This window comes from Thermobia domestica, chromosome 13 (assembly GCF_964235325.1).
Source record: "Thermobia domestica chromosome 13, izTheDome1.hap1.1, whole genome shotgun sequence".
In the NCBI taxonomy this organism is placed as follows: Eukaryota; Metazoa; Arthropoda; class Insecta; order Zygentoma; family Lepismatidae; genus Thermobia; species Thermobia domestica.
The window spans coordinates 48,780,172-48,803,188 of NC_137466.1; the positions used below are offsets into that span (position 1 = coordinate 48,780,172).

Sequence of the window (23,017 nt, forward strand, 5' to 3'; positions counted from 1 at the left end):
CCTGGATAGTACCAATGATGAGGATGTCTGAATCTGGCTATATTTAACACTACTTGACATCGGTTGCTATGTATCCGTAATGCTGTATAAAACTACTTTTAAAAACTTACTAGGCGAACGAAACGCAATTGTAACAAAAACTTTTATAGCAGATTAGGTAAAAATATTGTCATATGTATGACATACGTTTAATTATCTACGTAGATCCCTGTCGCCATCTGCGTGGCTGCTCTGCATTCCATCCTCCCACAAATTGGCGTATTTCCGGAAAATAAATGGATCAAGATGGATTTCGTAGGTTTCCGGGCACTTGGAGCTTTCCTCCGTTACAGATTGAAATTGGTGCTAATCTGAAGCTACGAGACCTTGTGAATATGTTGATTGAGTTATCATGTTGCATCGGTATCTGAAAGAAATTAAGTCTGAACAGTATGGATATCAATTATTACATTCAATAGGACAAATTCGGAACGTCTGATGGCGCAGTTATATACCCCAATAATATACGATACTCATCCGTCCTGTAATATGAGTCATAACTTATTCGAGTTTAAAGTGATTAATGCTGGATGTTCCGTTTTCCGATAACAGTAAACACACATCTTGTTTTGCTAGATCTTCAGAATCTTTCTTCTTTCTCAAATAAATAAATAAATAAAGAGCACTAAATAAACGACAAACAGCTTCTTTTTCCTCCATTTTCGTATTTTTCATCTAGATACTTAAGTTTAACAAATCTATACCCAATACAACTCACAATACATAAATCACGTGTTGTATTGTAAATTTCCAGTCTATGCATCTCCTGATTTAGTTATATGTACAAGACGTTCCAGTCACTGTGTTACTTGTTGCCTTATTGTATGAACTGTTGTTACGAATCAAAATAAGTCGATTAGTTGTTATATTGGTGCTTGTGCTACTCTTCAGTTTAAACCTGAAATGAAAAAAAGCACTAGGCTACTTCCGAGGCATGACGGAGAGAAGTGATGTGGATTTAGAAAGAACTCAATATTTTACTTTGCAAAAACAGATTTTAATATTCCCAGTCTCTTGAGTTCTTACTTAAAATAGAACTAGCTGTTTATTTTAAATATATCGTATAATTTTCTTGCTTGAACACAGTTAATGTACAGGGTGGTCCATAAGTCTTGGTACAGTGGATTATTTTGGAAGGAAACTCCTCTTAGTCCTCTTAGACCTAACCAAGGCTTTCGATCTAGTTAATCATAACCTGTTGTCGGTTAAACTAAGGTATTACAAATTCTCTGACTCCGTTTTAAACTGGATTGAAAGCTACTTACTAGGCAGGAAGCAACAAGTATATCTTAGGACAGCTCAAAATCCCTTATCTTCGTCCCTCGTTATAATCAAAGGAGTACCGGTACTTCAAGGATCAATCTTGGGTCCCCTTTCATTTTCTATTTACATTCCTGACCTCATAGATTCCATTAAATACTCTACTGTGCATTACTACGCGGATGACACACAACTTTGCATCATGTCATCACCACAAAATATTGAACAAACTGTAGAACTTGTTAATAGAGATTAGGCCTCTATATCTGAATGGTGTACCGATAACGGTCTTGTCATCAACCTCAGTAAGTGTACACTTACGATTATAGGAACCTCACAACAATTGAGTAAATTCAAGGCAGCGGATCTAAAAATAAAAATTATGGACATATTTCTTACTCTACCCATGTGAAAAGTTTAGGACTCATATTGGATAACGAACTTAATTATAATAATCATATATCTATTCAGTGTAATAGAGCTATTGTTTTATTACGTCGACTTTACAAAGCCAAATACTTTTTATCTCAGGTTATGAAATTATATCTCATAGAAGTTCTTGTTTTACCGTTAGTAGACTACTGTGTTGCTGTATATGGACCATCTCCCTCCGTTTACAATTCTAAAACTATACAGAAAATACAGAACTGGTGCATTAGGTCTGCCTTTAACTTAAAGAAATTGGAACACATCCTACCAGTGCTAAATAGAAACGACATTTTAACAATGTCGAGAAGAAGATACCTGTGCTATAGTTGTCTGATATATAAAATCCTTAAAACTCAATCCCCACAATATTTATATTGTAAATTTACAAAGCGGTCACAAATTCACTCTCACGTTACGCGTAACAGTGAGAAATTCAATGTACAAAGACTTAACCTGAAGATAATTTAAGGATCATTTTCTAGAGCAGGTCCGAGAGTATGGAATGCGATACCAAATGCACTCACGGAAATAGTCATTTAGTTCACTTCGAAATTTATTAAAATCACATTTGATGAAATCCCAGCGACTGGCCTCTGGCATTTACGACATGTACAGTTTTATGTAACAACTTAGCTAAATCCAACAATATCGATACTTTTTTTTTATTGCTTATGTGACTTGTTTATTTTCTGATTTATTCTTTTACGTGTACTGTAGGTCTAATTTTTACTTTTTTTCTTTTCTTTTCTCTTTCGTTCCATTTGATGTGTAATGTTTAATATTGTATTATTTTGACAAGGGTTAGGTGGTAGAGCAGCCATGGCTGAACCTCGCCCGCTTCAATAAAGACATTTTCATTTCATTTCATTGTGCAGAGTGGTTTTGACATATGATTAGCACCATTCTAAGGGTTTGACTAACGCATGGCTTTCAGAAGTGTATTCAGATTCCCTTATTAGCACGTAGTAGTTGATTCCCGTAGTAGTAAGTTAATCATATGTAAACTAATTAATTTAGAGCTGAAGGTACCCTGGTTTAGCCACAATAAGCTTACATTATGCGAATTCAAAGGCAATTAATTGCCTGTCTTTCTTCCTTTGCTTTCACCTCATCGAGTGAATTAACTATAAAAAAAAGCTATTTAGCCGAGTCCTCTACAATAGCAGAACTATTTCTTGAAGTGAACAATGAGAGATGAGTAGAAAATTTCCAGTTTTCTGAGGGATACATACAACTGATCGATAAACTACCTCCCCTTATACCTACAACACAATCCTTCTATTGTCGCTAATATTAATTGATTTCTACTTATTTCTGCCATAAATACATCCCTCAGAAATGAATACGTTACTTAAAATTCGATTTCGTAACTATAAGTTGTTGTGACGTCAAACCACAAAGAGAACATTTAGAATTTCGTCTTTCATGTATTTTCATTTGTACAGACAACGCATGTCAAGATTTCCGTAGTTGCCACATTAATTTTCTCACCCGATGTGTTGGGGTTATATTAGTTAAACATACCTAAATCAACTTATTAGCTGAACTCAAAGCAGACTCTGAATACCAAAAAGTTCACCCTCCTTAGTACAGAACTAATACGACTTTAATTGATTGCGTGACTAGCGCTTGGGTTAACGAATTTTCTTTTAATACTCCCATGAAGTTCATTGCGGTCCCACATTATACCAAATCTGATCAAGGTTTGATGAAATCCATTGATCCCGTACGATGTACACTATTCTTTGTAATTTACTTCTTTGTTGTTGTTTTTTTAGAAAAAATAAAAGAATCTCTTATGAAATTCATGTAGGATCACCAGAAAAATATGCTCTTTCAAATAAAGAATTATCAGAATTGGTGCTCTTATGTCGAAGTTATGTATGAGCATACAAGTTCCTCAAACGAGGTAAAAACTGAATATTTAAAAGGAACTGTTTTTTTTAAGTTGATGTAGAATTCATTAAACAATAGCTCTCTTTACGTGAAAACGCATCTGGAGAAACTGATGATGATCCTTCTTCATTCCGACTGAAATTACGACTATATTTTTACCGCTGGTTCAATAGATAAGCCAAGAGATTTTATGGCGTCGTAACAGCGGTTGTTTCTTCACCTGGTTCCGCATCTTACAAGGTTAAAAGGGAAAGGTATAAATTACTACACGTTGTTCATATCAGACCTGCCTCATAATAATATCATTTGTTATCGTTTCCTTTCTTTAAGTATATATGTAGCAGGTTCTAAAAGTAACTCGCGGAGGCTCTCTGGAGCATCGTAAGGAACGAAATGATATTACATAGCTTCAGCACGCTTTCTGAATCAAAAGACGTTGTTCATACATGTATTTCTTATAAACAGAAAACAAATAGTCCGTACTTAAGTGTTCAGAAACGGTGATTTATCGCCCACTAAAAATGCAGATAAAATATAGACCAGGTTCTTTTCTGAGTAATCTAGCATTTTAAAGTAGATTACCATTAGCTTTAAGGAAATTAAGATGCTTGCTCTGAGTTTTTTCAGAATGTTTGTTTATTATGATTAATACTTGCAAAATTCAACTATTGTTTTGATGGTGATATTATGGATGATCGGCCAAAATTAGTCATTTTTGCAACACTTAGCATCTTTATTTGAAGATGCGTCCTGGTTATATAGAACTTGAATCCAGAATACTAACTGAGAAGTTAATTCCAGAGTTGCTTATATATGCGTCTTAAAGCCAAAATAACAGTAGGAAATGCTATTTTTTAATGAATATCAATATTCAAATTGACATTTTGATACAATAACGTGAGGATCACTTAAGGTATGAAAATCATAAATAAGTAAATCAAGTTTAAAAAGCCTATGTGTTAATCACCACATAATTGCCGTATCCAGGAATATAAGTCATTAAGAAAGATTATTTTAGAAATCTGAATCTCAAGTTCCGGTTAATTGTAAGGTATGTACTAAATTTCATAGAATATTAAAAGATCTGTTAAACTTTTCGTAACCCTTCATACTGCAATCCTTCTCCGTTGACACCCAGTACAGCTTATATCTCTCGCTAATTGAATGGGAAGTGATATAACATCCCATATAATAAAATCCAACTTATCGAGTTTAATGTGCAACATATTTTCCTTTATTTATATTTGTATTTTTTTTGGTAATAATCTACTCACTCTTCCTACATCTAAATCGATTCTTATAGTTTGCGATACTTGCTATTATCTCTCAAATAGGTATCATACACTTTACCATTAAAATATAGATGTTTCGTGCTTTTAGCATGCTCAATGTGAAATGAAATAAATTCTTGCATGTTATTTAACATTCGATATATGCAAGCCAATGGTGATAGAGTAAGCTTATTTATTAAAAATTCACATGACCAGGGATCGAATGAGAACCTTTTGCACCAGAAGTGAACGTTTTTACTCTAAGGTATATTCCCCCCCTCTCTCAATTTACTCTTTATAATGTCTAATCGTTATGATTATACCAATCAATTTAGTTCACTTACTTTGTAATATATGTTGCAAAACAAAACACTGATGTGTCTCATAGCGGCGTACGCAGGATCTCATCAAAGGGAGAGAATTCAAGCTCCCAAGTTTATGTTTCAAGATCCGCACATCCACATGTACTGCGTATAAGCCATATGTTTTTACTATCAGCACGTGTTTTCACGAATTGTAAATAAATGGTGGCAGACGACAGAAGGAAACTATACTTTCAGAAACAGACGAAGAGGACACGGAGAACCACGAAAAAATCCGACAACCCCTTCACAGATTCTCCCTCCAAGGACATCTATAAAAGAGGACATCAGGACTAAGAAGTCTTCAGTGCCTTGTTCTAGTCATCCACATACAATACCTACTCCCGAGGCCACTATGGGTTACGAAGACGTAACCTACAAAACCTACCCCTGAAGCCGCTATGGGCTACGGATTCAACAATTCATCTGAGGCAGCTTTGGACTAGGACACCTTCTTATCAACCCGAGGCAACATTATACACCGAGGGAGCCCTTCTTATCCAAAACTGAAAACATTTATTTAGAGTGATTAGAGACTTAGAGAAAGATGTTGTGACTTTGTATGATAATTATATACGAGATCTTCATAATAAAAAGGTAAACGACTAAATTCCCGTATACGTTATTGACTCTACCTACATAATATTACAAATATTCTTTCAGGTGTTTGCATCATATCTTAATATAAAAATGTTTATTTTCACATAAAATTGTAATGCTTTATTTGTCAAGTTACATTACAGTTCCATAGTTTTATTTGTATTATTTTCCTTTCTCTTTCGTACAATATTCATGTTATAAATATTGTCTTTGGATCTTCAAATGTTTTTCTAACATAGATTTCAAACGTGGATAATTAGATACGTACCATCATGCCTAATTTCAATATGACCATAAACTTGCAACTCGGCAAAGATGAAAAGGAAAGGAAAGATTTTCTGCGCATAGATAACCAGCAAATTAGGTAACGGGGAAAGAAAATATTTGTGAGGATCCAGTAAGATGTAGGGCAGTTAAGTAGTAGAGTTTTGTACTTAGCCTCTTTACATATTTTATAAATTTGAACAAATTTAGTTTAGCTTTATGCGTAGTATTCAGAGAGAATTCGTTAGTCAAGCGTTAGTCTCGAGATTAATTAGTGTCGTATTAGTTCTTTACAAGGAGGGTGTACTTTTTTGGTATTCAGAGTCTGCTTGGAGTTCAGCTAATATGTTGATTTGCGTTTGTGTTTGCTGGAAGCAAAATGGGTTTTGTAGCAAAAATAACTGCTGTAGATGGTTCCATCGAGTTATCCTTTCACAGTTGCTCAACGTCGTTTGTATCTAGTAACGAAATTTATGAATGATGATCTCAGAGGAGATTTTGGTTCTCTTCTGGAAACACACTGAATTATGGTTTTCGGTTTTGTAAACAGAATTGATATGTTGCAATTATTTCAATACCCTTCCCAAAGCACGTCGAATAGTGGTTTTCAGTTCCGTGAATAGTACCGATATATCGATATGTATTTCGGTCTTTTTTCTCAAAACAAAGCGAATTAAAACGTTTATTTGGATTCTGGAACCGGCACCCAAAACATGTTTGGTTCCTTACCACTATCGTCTCTGATAACTATACAGTTCTTACAGTCCCTTACCTAATTTTCAATTTATTCCTTCAGTCGAGCTCCAACATTTTAAGTTTTGCTTACTATTTTGAGCCACAGAGGGTAGACTCTGGCCACTCTACCCCTACGTAACTGAATTAACGGTCCGGCCCACTTTTACGTAACTGGATTAACGATCTCGCCTACTCCTACGTAACTGGATTAACTGTCCCACCTACTCCTACGTAACTGTCCCACCTACTCCTACGTGGATTAATGGTCTCTTCTGCTACTACGTACCCCGCCTAACCAGTTAGGTAAATGGGTTAGGATCTACCTTTGAACATAACACTCAGAGAAAAATATTAGAATCTCAATAGTGATCATTATTTTAAAATTAATTTAAAACTGAATAGGCAAATTTTGAAAATTAATTTTATCTATGATCATGTAGCTATGATTGACTGGTTTTTTGTTTTCTAATTTCAGGTCAGTTGCGACACAGCTGATTTTTGGTCAGTCCGTAGTTGCGGAATCGTATGACAGCGTTACTATCTACTTCAGTGACATTGTTGGTTTCACTTCTCTCTCAGCGGAAAGTACGCCAATGGAGGTACGTCATATCTCTTTTACGTAGAGCCTTAGCTTGAATTTAATTGCAGAATTTATAGCATATGTATAACTATGAACAAAACCAAGTCCTGTTTTATCTTCTTTATACACATTTTCTTAATCTATGGCTATTTGTCTGTTTCTAGCAGCAAAATCATCTAACTTTTAGCTTAACGTAGGATCCGATTTTTATATATTCGCATTAAGGAGGATCGAAGCCTGCTTTCTCACTACAAGGGAAATAACAGTAACCATTTAGCCTGGAGATAATACAGTTATCTGATTGAAAGAACGTCACTTAGTAACATGTAGAAAAAATATTCAATCTTATTTTATCCATTCTATTAAATCTTTTAATTTTTTAATATAAGTAATTAACTGACTGTACCAAGTTCAATATGGTTACTATTTCCATTGTTTATATGACTACTTGTAAAAATATATTTCATTAATGCTCATAAATTTAATTCAGACTGTACGTTTATTTAGTCATTATACACTGGGAAAAAATTATGTGGCATACGTAAAATCGTATGTTACATTTGTAAATCCTGTAGTTTTTGGAATTAACGTACAGCAAACGTATAGCTAAAAACGTATGTTATATAATACTTTCTGTACGTGTTCCATCTATACATATTTACTGTATGAAACAATCTAGGCGGTCAGGATCTCACTTACAAGTGGACGTATATAACATATAGCTGACGAAGGTAACATACACATATGTATGTAATATAAGGAAGGCTGTTTCCATACTAATTATGCCTTTGTGGAAGTATTAACAAAGAGATTCATACATAGCCCCAATCTGGCAATGGAACGTGCATGCGACAACACAGATTTTTTGGGAGCGAGGCGAGTTGTACAGCATCGTCCAAACTGTAAGCTCAATTTTGGAGCACTGTAAAAGGTATGGACTTGTCTACGCCGACGGTTCGAATTCACCTGGTGAACCTTGGCCTGGCCGTGCATATTCTTTTATTGGTCCAGAAACACAAACGCTTCATGATATAGTAGGCACGTGCACACCGTCATTGTCATATTAAGTGATGGATAGTTATATTTTCGAACGAGTCTCTCTTCATCCTTTCCCATACTGATGGTCGTATACTCATTAGACACTATCATGCTGAGAGCAATCTGCCAACAGGAATTGTCGAACGTCATACAAGACGAATAGCGTAGTGAGTGTGATTGTGTGAGACACCATTGGCTACAATATGCAATCTTGACTTTTGTGATATAAATAAATTAGTGGATGCCCCACTACACAGCTTAACCACTACGCAGATATCACAGTATTCATACTCTACGGTAACAGATATTGACATTGGAGCTGCATACAGTCACAACCAGGCATAATTAATCATCAATCAATATATCTTCACCAACAGAAACTACAAATTAACATAAGAATTTCAGCAAATCAGTTTCACAATAGGTGTGAAGAATTATACGGGTAGGAATGAGTAAAAACATTAACAAATCATTAGATTGTCCACGGAAGATTTTTTTAAAAATCCATTTTATCAGAACACAATAGGTCATATACAAGTATTCGTAAGTGCACCAGTTAAAATTAAGGTAAACGAAACAAGGAAATCGATGATAATTTATTGAAAGAAATTAAGAATAAATAGGACTATATATATATATGGCGCAAAATTTCCGGTCACCAGGTTGCCATTGGCGACTAGAAATTTAGAGCTTGCGACCAATGTTAGTAGAAATGGTTTCTGTCACAACTTAATGTAAAATATTTTTAACATGTATATGAATTGTTCAATTCAAAATTGATTATCCTGAATCTAATTGTCTGGTTTCGAAATTTTATGCCCTGATGTAATCTCTTTCTTTGTCAAACCAAAGGCCGTGTGCGTATGTGTAGGTGGGTGAGGATCTCATATGTTGTACGTGAGAGATACTGGCAACCATGATTTTTGGATTGGCGAGTGCGTCTGACTTTGAAATTTTGCACCCTATATATACCTAGATACAGTGGCGTCGGAAGTATTTTTCAGCTGGGGGGCAAACCGCTGTCTTGAAAATAGACACGGGAATGTAACATAGGTAAGATAATACAAATATATGTTTGTAATGTAACAATAATTTGATTTGATTGGTTAATAATAATAATAATATAATGAAGCTGTAAACAGTTCTGTGAGAGTGATTTCCATCTATGAGAGGCATCTTAGTTTACATCTTTAGATTAATTAATCCCGTGTCAGTTCTGTGCTGAGTTTTGGTCTAGTGCAGAAATTTTCAACCACTGAGATCAGAATTAAAAACATAAAATTGTAAAATTTGTACTGCTTACAATGACTATTCGTAAGTACAATTTTTACCGTTTTATATACTGGTACATATATTTAACTGTATTGGACAAGGTCACACGGACACTATTAAAGAATCTTAAAGCTGTTTAAATTACTTGGAAACGAGAAAATTAAAATTATATTTTTAAAAATCCTGTTCTAGTGTTGCAGTACACTGTAATATTAGAAATTGCTATTTAGAACTACAAACTTTGTAGCACTTTGTAGTAGAAAGTAACTTGAACATTATAAAACAGACTATATAATCAAGTAAAAAATAAGAAAATATATTTTTTCTACCTCCTTGACTTCGTGCCAGAAATGGAAAAATGGAATTTTCATTAAAGACTTCATAAAATTTATATAGAAAATTCAATTACACTAATTACCCAAAGTTATTTGTATTTTTTACTACACTTACTTCAGTATATCCAGTTTGTTATTACATTCACCTCTCTTCCTAATCTCATTATATTCACTTCACTTCACACTAATGAAGTACGACACAATTAATAAGGAATAATTCATGTTTATGTTGAATTTTAAGTGCTATTTTGTAATTTAAATAATTGATTATATAACGCATAACATTTCCGCTTACGTAATTCTACATTTATTTCTTTTCAAAACTGACCAAAAGTATCTTTTCTTTCGCTTGTCTTTGATATGAATTCTCTTGCAATGATGTTTAAATGTAAGTCTGGTCGCTACACATATGCAACAACCGCAGATGAGCCAATCTTTCCTGCATCATGGACGTCCTCAAATATGTCTTTAGACGACGCAAACAGCTGAATGGTGTTTCGCAAATGCTCAAGAAGATGGCATAGTCAGAACGACAGTCCCTAGACGAACAATTTGGTCGAGAAGGCTGCGAACAGTTGGGGTTGCAGCACTAATAATTTTTAATATTCTGGTGGTCGTCAGCGCCTCAGTCGTCATCAAAGTAGGTGGAAGCAGCCTGAGCTGAGCTCATAATCTATCCAGGTTAAAATCCGACGCGTAAACTCCCAATTCCTGCTTCAAATAATCTCTTGAGAGAGGGCCACCAGCACATATAGCTCCTTCACAAAGTATCTTCTAGAGTTTTATGAGTAGTTTGAGGTTTGGTTGATTGAAACAACGCTGCACTTCATTCAACAAATAGTCAATGACTTCGAAGTACATTTTTGGAAGATCTGATACAGGTTCTAGGGTAGATGCTATAGAAGGGTTATCAGTCTGTTCCAACCTGATTGATGGTCTGTTTGATCTTGATGAAGTGGGCAATTTTAAGTGTGGTCTGTCTGCATTTTCCTTTGCTTACTTATAGATGCTTTCAAATGCACTGTCCGTTTGTAGGTTTCCCAGAGTATCCTCTAGATAGAATTGCTGCTGCTCTTTTAGCTCCAGAAGCAGAAGCTTCAGAATTTTGAAGCACTTTCGCCAGTTGTCAGCAAGGTACAAAAACACGTATATTGACTATCAGAAAAAAATATCATTCCGAATTTGTTCATTACTTTCAATACCCTTTTAGAATTACTTTTTGATCATCATTTGGACCGCTTGTATTACTGATGATTCTTTTCCAACGTGATTTGAATTCGTTTGTAGTAGATTGAAATCTGATTAGAGATTTTCGCCTAACACACCAGCGAGTTGGACAAAGAGTTGAGTTGAGTTGAGTTGTTGAGTTTTACGTCCCGTTCAGCAGCGAGGCTATATGAGACGTGGACCTACTGATTAACGTGGAATCCGAACCACATGAGCCCCCCGGGAATCGAACCCGGGTCTCCCACGCCAAAGGCGCGTACGCTAACCGCTTAGCCACGAAGGAGCTCGAGTTGGACAAAGAGGCAGCAAATGTTTAGGATTACTTTTGTTGATAGTTTTACAGGGCTCAAGAACAATGCCGGCGTATGTTGTCTATCGTTTTGCAGAATCCAGGTTGATGTTTCAAACGTCTTTCACTATGGCCCGTACGTCACACAAAGAGTCGCATTTTCGTGCTACTTCCTGCAATGGAAGATCTAATGCATGATTATTGCAATGAATGTATACAGCTTTCGGATGTTGAGTCGAAATTATCTTCTGCACACCATTCACTCGTCCTGACATAATAGCTGCACCATCATTACACTATTCGCGTATATTTTCTGCATTTAGGTTAAGTTTCGTTAGAATATCTTTGATCGTGAATTTTGTTTGTGCCATGTGGGATGATCATTCCCAAAAATATTTTGAGAAATTTTAAGGAAAGAACAGCGCACACAGAGATAACTGTTCTTCCTCTGAAATATAAGTCGTGGAGTCGGCTATGATTGCATAAAATGCAGATTCTAACTTCTGCTACCAAGTCTCTCTATATTGCATGTCCCACAATCTTTAAAATTTCATTCTTTCAATCAGCACTAAGCCAGTTATCACGTCGATTAATCCATTAATTGAGAACAGGCACATCCATTTTTCTTTCAGCAAGGAGCAACATCAAATTATCCGTACTCTGCAAATGTCCACTGATTGCTTGACCACTGCAGACTACTAATTATTACAAGCAGCGACTGTCTTCCTTATTGTTGTTTACGAACTTGATCTGAAAGGAGAGCTGAAACAGGTGTTCCGTTTCTGCACTCAATCTTAACCCTTTCACTACCACTGGGACATATGTGTCCCACGATACATTCTCAGAGGACCCGTGATACTTTACCGCATGTTATTGCTATGAATCGATGTTCCACTAGTAAAGAGAAGCCTGCTAATGGTTCACAGAATTGTTATGAACATTATCAAATAAACAGTAGTGGGCAATATACGTATCATAATTGAAAATACAAGATGATCATTCATGTCATTAGCACTGGGACATATAGGTTCCACGTAAAAATATCAATGGGATACATAATATCTCGCCCTTCCCACGTCGAAAAACGAAACGGCGGAAAATGTTTTTATATATAGATTTATATGTTTGAAAACAACTTAAAGCAGCCATATATTAATGTTTTTCACTCCGAAAAAAAAATGGTAGTGAAAGGGTTAAACGAACGGAACGACAATGGAGTTCGCATTTTTCATGTGCTCTGAATTATTAATCCTACCTTATACATTTTTCCTCCTCACTATAAAACTTACTGCACTCTGCATATTGTTTGTAAGAACATTAATTTCACTTTGTTGAAAATGTATTTAGGCCCTAAATGTAGGCCCTAAATGTCCTGTTACTCCTTTAAACTGTTATATTTTTCAAAGTTTAAAATCTCGCTCGACGACTCGTTTCATATTGCAGATTTACGATTACTTAAACAACAATTTTTAAAGAATTTACAGTGTTTTGAGAATGTACACCAATGGAAATAAAGAGATTTTTCAATTCTTTTTCCTAACTCTTTCTGTCTAACATGGGGGCAGAAAAAACGCCCGGTCCCTTGTTTCAAAGAGAAAGATGAATCTGGAATAGAGAATTTTTTCACATTACCATAAAAAGCAAAATTTAGTTCTTATAATCAGTGTTGCGTGATGTTTTAACAGTCTGAAACTGAGGGGGCAAAACGAGTATCTTGCCCTCTCTGAAAATTTCAGGAGGGGCAACTGCCCCCCGGTTACGGCGCCCCTGCCTAGATATATTAAGAATAGGACCAGAAGACAGGCCAAATTGCACAAATACCTGAAAGAAAAACCTGTTGTTCAAGCAGTGGTGGTCTTGGCGTATAGTGTTGTTTCCGGTTTGGTTTCTGAGAAGACTGTTGAGGGTAACTTCAATTGTAACTCTTCCATTGCCGAGGCCAAGGTTATGGGTTACCATTCCTTCAGGCACCTCCGGACGGTCGCACTTCAGCATACCTATCCATTTATGTCTCAGTGCTTTCAAGAAGCTTTTTTTCAAGAAACGAGAGGTACTGCTGCTTCCCAGACCTTCAGTCATCTAACACATCGATCATGGAACATTTGTGGAATACGTGATTGGTCGCACCTTGTTCATTACGGTTCTTCAGTAGACAGTATGTATATCTTACCTACGCGTATGCAAGCAGTGCAGTAGTCGATTTCTCATATATATATATATCCCTGCACGTACACACTTATTTTCTTATACACAAAGTACACACTGGGGTTTGTAGGACCCCAATCGTATTTCTCTAAGTTATGGAGTTTCTTTTTATTTAATGAACTCCTACATTTTTACACAATATCTATCAACAATGCTCCAACATTTTACTGAAAATAGAATTTCTAATGCCATTCTTGTAATTACTGTATTATTTTGAAAAAATGAGGGAAATTTATAAAATAATTCTTCCTTTAAAATACATACTGGGGTCTGTGGGACCCCAACAGCAGTAAATGTTATGACCTTTCTGACAATTATGAAACTAAACTTTGTGATACTTTGTTGTAAGTAGTATACGTAAACAGAACATTTTAGACACAACTAGAGTTTCGAAACTGTTTCCAAATCCATTTTTATCATTTTTTTTAAAAAATCACTCAATTAAAGTACACACTGGGGTATGCTGGACCCCAATCAACGCAAGAGCGAAAATAACGTCTATTTCCAACAATGAGTCTCACTAAACTGGTTAGACTGCTATTATTCCGCATAGACACTGTTGCAAACTTAATGTACATTGATGGCTCAAACTGCAAAAATAAATAGAATTGTTATAGTATTAAAATGAATGTGCCTTGGGGTCCCACAGACCCCAGTGTGTACGTGCAAGGATATATATATATATATATTAAGGCACCAAATGGTCTTCATTGTTAATGTATCGTTTGTGCATGTTTGTGCAGGCAAAATTTTAAATTTTATAGTTTGTGCACAAAAGAAATGGCATGTATTCGCATATCTAGTTCTTACACCGTCTCTTATGTGTACAAACGTTTGCAACAATTTTGGGGCCACTCAGCAGAGGTAAGGGGGCTAGCACCTAAAATAGATACCAATATATAGACGCCAATATCTGACACTTACTTTTATATGCAAATTAAATTTTTGCGTGCACATACGTACAGTAAAGGTTGAGATCATTTTGGTCACAATCGGGGAGGGGCTGCTATTAAGACAGACCCCTAAAATTAGTTCTTTAATATCTTAAAATTGCTTTGTGTACAAACAATACACAAATGTTTGAGACTATTTTGGTGAAATTTGGAAGAGGTAGGGAGATTTTTATACAGACATTATTAACGCCTGTTTGATTGGGTGCCACGAAGTGTACAGGTTCAGATTGGCACATTAAGGTTTCACACCACAAAGATGTATCAAGGTTATATCTGGTGTACTTTTCTGAAAATCGTAATCACTTGAATATAATCACGAAACTTTTTGCAAATCTTATCAAGAATTAACACACTACTTAATTCTTCTAGTAATCTTTTATTCTTAATCTGTGCCCTTATATTTTCCTTATATATTTGCTAAACAATCAAACGTAATTCACATTTACACTAATCTTGTTACAACCAATCTATCAATATAACCATTATCTATATCTTCATAATCTATCCCATATTCATCGCTCTTTCTTTCTTTCTTAACTACGGTAGAAGTCTGTGTCTTATCTGAATTACTCTCTGCGTTGTTCTCATATCCTACAGAAGCGAATTTGTGATATCTTAAAGAGAGTAAAGAGGGTCATGTGAAACTACGTATATGAGTGACTGATTCTCCTTTTAAAATAAAAATTGCGCGAATCTAAATATTTTCGCTTAGATGTTTATGCAACCCAAAACTCTTACATGGTTATGGGTTGAATATTAGCGTTACGCGTAAGTCAGCACTTTATTTACCATGATATGTGGGGGGCGCGGTGGCTCAGTGGTAGAGCGTTCACCTCCAGTGCTTGGGGTCCCGTGTTCGATCCCAGCTCGCGCCGTGTGGACTTTGTGGTGGACAAACACCGTGCTCGTGGGTTTCTCGGAGTTCTCCCGTTTCCTCCCACTTTCTTCATTCCACCATTTCACATATCTCTCATCATCACCGTCTCCTTTAGCCTAACCGACATAACCGTGGGACGTAAACCTCAAAGATTTCATTTCATTGATCCATTAATGGACTCGACCGAGATAATTACTCTGGCTATCTATTGCAGAAAAACATAATTCAAAAAGTTCCTTCATTGAAGAGTTACCTTGTGGAGGAGCGACTAAAGTATACTAACATTATAATCTAATAAGGCTTACTAGCGTGATCTAATGACGTGACTTATATAAAATTTCCCGCAAAAGAAAGCTTAGAGGTGCATCTTTAACTGCCATACTAAAATGTGTACAAACATACCCACACAATTCATAGTATTGCAAATCTTCTTCTATTACCAGGATATTATCTCCTTCTATTTATAAATATTTGTAATGTTACCTAAGGCTGCTGATAGTTCAGAAACCAGTTACAACTGATAAGTTGGTTCGAAGCTCGTTAATAGTTCTACAGTAACTGGAATACCCTTTCACTGTACTCAGTAACCTCGCATGAAACAGAGAAGTCGCTTTATTTGCAAATCAAGTAGAAATTTTCAGAACAAATTCACATGATAAATTCAAAATCTCTAAACTCTTTTTCGTAATGGACTTTTAGGACAACTCCTTAAGGAACAAGCTTGAAATTTAGGCAATACATAAAACTTGTGCTGTAAGGAGCCCTGAAGAAGGAGTTTTGGCAATTCTGCGCGGAAAGGGTATATTGGAGGTTGCAGTTATTATTTAAAAAAATCCATATCTCAGAATCACTTAAAGTTAGACCCATGAACTTGGGTGTCTTCCCACTTGCAACAGTCCTATAAGCGACAGGAACTGTTAACTGTCCTATGAGCGACCGATTCGATCTATTAAGTGCTCTATGAATCACTGATTCGTTCATACTAAGATAATGGAAGAAGATAAGTTTCTCTCTTCTTTCACTTGTTTCACGCTAATGATTTAGAGCCTAACAAAATGTACTATGAAAAATTTCGCTGTACCTGAATTTAATACGTGAGAATGCTCTCATTATATTAACAACCTTTTATACGTTTTTCCTAATATTATATTTTTCAATTAATTTATATGAATACATTGACTCCATCAAGGGGAAAACTAACTAAATATTTAGAGTAGCTCCGCTTTTGTCTATGATTCTAATATAATTAAAAATGTCATGTTAATATGATACGTAGCATAAGTTTAGATTCAATATGTTTATGGCATAAGAAAGAAATCAGAAAGAGGTATGGGTGCCCGAAGAAAATTTTCTAGGGAGAGGCATCTCCATGGTTGCTGTATCATGTCTGGTATATCTGGTATTTAATATACGTGGTTTGCTATATTACGTATACATTTTTGTGAGCCAGGGAGGCGAACCCTCCTTCCCATCGGGTGCCCATGGAAAAAAGGTGTTCACCATTGGAGGATATCAAAGAAATCTAAAAACACAGTGTATTCGAAGAAATTATTACACAAGTTACAAATCTCTCGCAGGACTTAACATAACAGTTCGTCTAGTTATAAGGGATTATTTCAGATTGCTTCACGAGAAGCTTTTATGTATAAGTCAAAACAAGGGAGGAAGGCAAACTAAGCAATTAGTTTACGTTTTAGTAGCTTACAATAGGGGGGGGGGGTGCGGTAGTTTAGAGTTTGTATACCTTTTGGATTGTTTTACCTTTAGGAATATACTTTTCATGAAAATATCCCTGTTGCCTTGTTAAGTTATTTGATATGTTTATGTCAAATCTAACTCAAAATTAAAATAAGTTTTATTTGCATTCGCAGTAGAGGAAAAATATATTTGATGAACAGGATCACTGGCACGTATATATTTCATACCAAGGTTGTTCGGGCGCTAATAACGCCAGAGGCAAACATATTTTACGAGATGGAATCATATCATCTTCCATCATCTCAATGTAAATGAATCGGTCGCTCATAGGACAAATAACAGTTCCTGTCGCTAATAGGACTGTCGCTTCTGGGACTAATTCATGAACTTGGATATTTAGGATTTTCCATTTAATATTATTAGCTACGTGTTTCTGCCTTTTTCTGATATTTGACCTAGAAAGGGAGAAAAAGAGGTTGAATACTCGAACTGGAATGGGTGAAATGGAGTTGGTTATTTGCATATTTCCTTATCCCTTGAAAAATATGAAATTCGATATGTGGGCTTTTTTATTTAGAATAATTAGACACATTTATCAGCGTCTTTTGATATTTAACCTAGAAGAGAGATTAAATGAAATTTTTCAGTTTAACGTCCCATAAATATGTCCGTTACACTAAGGGAGACGATGGTAAAGTAAATGAATGATGATGGAAGAATTTATGGAATGAGAATGTGGGAGGAAATGGAAGTACCCAGGGAAAACCCACAAACACGATGTTGTACACCACAAAGTTACCAAGTCGGTAATCGAGGGACTCTATCACTGAGTCACTGTGTCGCCTGTAAAAGAAAAAAAATAGGGTTGTGAGTGGACAATTAAGATACTATATATATATAATGGAATTAATTAGTATAAACTGTCTAGTGAGGTTTGAAAAACAAAAAAAAAACCTGTAATATTGTTAGATACCATGCTCACATTAATTGTTTCGAAAAAAGAAACATTTTTGTGCATTTATGTAATGTAATTGTTCAATCTTCTGTCTAGGTACGTACACAGAGAAAAATTCGTTCTCCGGACAGCGGTATATTGTGCAAATATACGGTATCCTCTTGCTTACTATAGAAATCAGTACGGAGCATACGTTATCCGTATGCTATATAGGCACTGCCCTTAGATGTTACATCATGCCGTTGCAGGATGTCTGACATCTAACAGTTTTCCGTATATCACATACATATACTTATGTTACCTTCGTCAGCTATATGTTATATACGTCCATTTGTATGTGAGATCCTGACCGCTTACATTGTTTCATACGGAAAGTACGTATAGATGGAACACTTATACAGAAGATATTATAAAACATGCGTTTTCAGTTATATGTCTCCTGTACGTTAAGTCCAAAAACTACAGGAATTACGCATGTAACCTATCCTTTTAAGTACGCCACCTACATTTTTTCTCATTGTACATACCTGTAGTATAGACCTACCAATTAGTACACCTTTCTTTTACCTGAGAATTTTCATAATGCTGAACTTCACAATTTTACGTCGCTTAGCTCTCTGTAAGAGCAGCAATGGAACCATTTATTTAAAACTATGCTATTTTGCGTATACCTGACTTCATTGTAAAAAATACATTTTTTGTTTCCTTCTCGCATCTGCGTTTTCTTTTATGAGCGCATTTTCCTACATCCTCTTTCTAAGGATATAACTGTCATTCTATTAGCTATTTACGTGGTACACTGTAGCTATGAGTACATGCTTCGTTAATCCTCTATTTGTATATCTTCGTTAGCAAGAGGAGCTCTTTAAAAAAAAAACTACAGAAGCCGCATCACAGCGGTTAACGCGTACCAGTAAATTTAGCGGAAGCGTTATGGTTACATGCTGCATATAATATGAAAATGTAGTACTTCAAATAGAATATTAGAATGAATGCATTATATAATAAAGGGAAATACTTTCTCTTGCTACTGCTTGCCTACTACTGATTATACAGCATCTCAGAGAGAGAGGGAAAAAAGCTTATAATGGAACCACAACGTCCTTCAAAATGTTTTTATTTTGTAAGATATCTTATTCTACTCGCAGGAACTTCCTAAACTATATTCACAATCTACCTACAGGAAATAATTGTATAGTACAAGGGTCATTCTTCTAACTATGCTTCTTAGGTACCTGTCAAGATTCTACGATAAAAGGGTTACGATATTTCTAATATACTCACACCATCATATCAAACTACCGAGACGGTAAATGCAAAGAAGGCTCTTTTCTCTGGAAAACAGTTAATGAAAATCAGGTTGTTAGGTTCTTTCATCTGATATTGGTTTAGGCTAAGCAGGGATAATTTTGATTATTTTTATGAATTAAATTATCTTCTGTCCATACTAAACTGTCTTCCTCTTTCGTAACACCTCTATCCATTCTAACTTTACTATTATCGAGCATTAATTTATATTTTTTCTGCTTTCGCAAAATATAATATTTACCTAGATATGTGCTGTAACATGTTATTTGTGTCTATGACCTACAACATGCTAGGTAATTTTGAGCTGCATGCCTTCTCTCTGTATTTCAAATGTTTCCTCGTCTTGTTTTAATCTTTCTTTTGTTTGACATACATGATATTTACCACGTGTACAATCTATCTTATAAACCTCTTTTATATTTGTAATGTTTATACCATATTTTTTATATTCATAAAATACGTTAGACAATTTAATATCCGCTTCGAACCTTCTTTGAATATTAAAAGTGTTGTAAATATTTTAAGCGTCGAATATTAACAGATATACTAGATATTAACAGATTACCGTATCATTTACATTTTTATTCACATTTTCAGTAGAAAATATTCTTGTAGCGATATGCCCAAATTCCATCATGTAGCCCGAGTATTGTCGAATGTGATTGACTTAACATTTTAAATAGCTAATATCGAAGCTTGGCAGAAAAGATATTTTGATAGTGGTCTGTTTTGAATAGTGACTCACAAGACCAGTTTCGTTCTGTATTACAACTTTGTCGTTCATAAAACAAATCATTCATATCCCTATGATCTATTGGTGGAACTTATCAAATTAGGAAGAAGAAGAAGAAGAAGAAAACTGGTTCCTGCTGATAGAAACTCTATGATTCTGTGCAATATAAGCTAATTTCTATCATTTTCTTATGGATATTTTGGAAAACTTAATCTAAAGATCCGGATAAAAGTTTACTCCGATCAAATAGAGTGACATACTGAGAAAGTAAAAAAGAAAAAAAGACAAGTCTTCCTTGAAACATCGTTGGAATATGCGCAAGTGGAATCCCCGTAAGGATATCAAGGTCTAAGAAGAAACCAAAAATAGCAGGCTAGTGAAGAAATTGCTACTCAAACTACACCTATTCAACATTGTGGCTATTCGTAGTAATACATTTAGCCACACGCTTACTGGTGGAGGCTATATCTGATTGTTTTCTCCGATGATCCTTTCAGATAAAACGCTAGTCCACAAACGGTATATTTCTTTCAGAAACATTCATTAGTAGTGATTTCCTACGAAAAAGTGGATTGAAGGTTATAACTACGTCCCACCCAACTTTTTCTCTATTATATTTAGCAACTAGCTTAAACATAATCATTACAACACTGCACATTGCAAGTATAGCCATTCGTAAACAGTAATCCATAAAAAATTAATAGAACACAATAAAGTTTTAACAAGCAACACAGTTTTTACAGTAAGTTTTCTGATTTTCTCAGATTTTGCCCTTTCGATAAGTATAAGGCAGCACACAGAAAAGAGACCTTATATATAGAACATAAGCTCACACCAGAAAGAAGAATACCTTTGAAGATATAGATCAACAAAGAAAAATATTTCAACCAACCAATATAGAACCAACGTTTTCATTATCTCGTCCAGGTTCTTCATTTCCAGAAGGTTTTTGTTTTGCACAAACAGAAAAAGTTAATTTTACTTAGAAGAAGAAAGTAGCCAGAAATCTTCACGTCTATAGAGAAGATACACTAGTTCATCTCGACTCGTCTCGGTACATGGCTGCGCTATTAATACGACACTTGTACTGTCTAGTAGTTTTCTGTAAATAATAAATACAGCTGAGAAAGGTTCAGCGAGTGGAATAAACTATTCTGCAAAAGCAAGTTTTCTTTCACAGAAATATAAAAACTGTTTCTTTTGCAAAGTAAAAATATTAATTACCCGTTAATCTGAGACGCCTTATTAGAATATAGAAGCCACTCACTATTTAATCAGAAGAGTATAAAATGTGTAGTCCGCGTATAGCATCTCGTTGAAAGCAACGCCTGCTATCTTTCCGTCGGTTAGATTTTTTTAAAAAAAAGTATGATTTTTTTTCTACTTGCAATTCACGTTCACTATAATATGAAAGAACACGAAGTCCTTTCATGTAGATGCAGTTACTGAGTACCAGAAGAAATCTCCACAAAGTGATAGGGATTTCCGTGCACCAATGTCCGAGGTTCTGGAAAATAACTTGTTCATCTAAACAAATTCAAGTCATATCAAGCTCAAATTCCACACCTCTAACTGACAACAATATTGCAAACATGCAGTTTTCATCAACGTTTCGATTTATATCGTTTATACAATCGATTTATCGAATTTTTCGAAGTCAATATAACATTCGACAATAATTGTAATAAATGTACCTTGGAGTACAAATTCGCTTAGCATAATATTGATTGCGTCTGTCTATCTATTTCGGAACTAGTTTCTTTAGGCGATTATTGCTATCTTTGTTTGTTCGGAGAATGTTAAACTTTTTTAAACTACTGTAGACATATTTTAATTGAAGAAAGTTGTTTATATGTATGGTGGGGTGCTGACTGCCACGGGTGCTGACTGCCACAGCCAATTATTGGTGCTGACTGCCACGACTTGTTCTGATTAGCGATAACAAGGTGCTGACTGCCACGACGGCGTGCTGACTGCCACGATCCTGAGAGAAAGTTGCTAGACGTAACGTTACCGGACGCCAAGAATCATGAAAGAAACGCGATGAATTTTAACACCACATTTAATCCATAGGTTCAGGCGGCTCCGATAGGAACCTTGTCACTTGCTTTCTTCAGTACGCACGTCGTCCAGGAGACTTGTTCAATACTACGTCGTGAAGTAAAAAAGAAAATAAAATCATTACAAAAATGCCTCTAATATATAATGGCTTATACTGATATATACTGACTTATACTGATATATAAAAATCATTACAAAAATGCCTCTAATATATACTGGCTTATACTGATATATAAAAATCATTACAAAAATGACTATAATATACACTGACGACTACTCTAATTTATGTATGTAGCCCAAACTTCTAAGACATTTTCGCAAGTTACCATGGATTTGCAAATCTTGTAGAATTACTTGGATCCTGGCGTCAACTTTTGTGTAGGCTAGCTTCCTCTTCTTCGCTGGAACTTGTAATTTAACTTTGTTGTAAGTAAAATAATTTGATTTTGCATCTTCCTTTAGGGTCTTGAGCAGTGTGAAAACATGTGGGGAGTTCTTGGAAATTGCATTGTTTAGCCGATGGTGCCATCCTTCCACACCATTGTTCGTGCGGTGCCTCTGGCCGCTGCAGTTCCAAGTCTTGACAGGAATGGTAGGGTTTTCTAGCCATTGTTGCGTGAAGTAATCATT

The 23,017-nt window shown here is 35.3% G+C and overlaps 1 protein-coding gene across 3 annotated transcripts in view; it reads left to right on the plus strand.

Annotated features, from left to right (window-relative positions):
* LOC145668129 (atrial natriuretic peptide receptor 1) overlaps positions 1 to 23,017 on the plus strand; it is a 2,711,550-nt gene that overhangs the window by 2,500,224 nt on the left and 188,309 nt on the right. For all 3 annotated transcript variants that reach the window (XM_081735691.1, XM_081735693.1, XM_081735692.1), the window contains one exon: positions 7,332 to 7,455. In XM_081735691.1, coding sequence (XP_081591817.1) covers positions 7,332 to 7,455 — 124 coding nt within the window. The remainder of the gene's footprint in view (positions 1 to 7,331; positions 7,456 to 23,017) is intronic.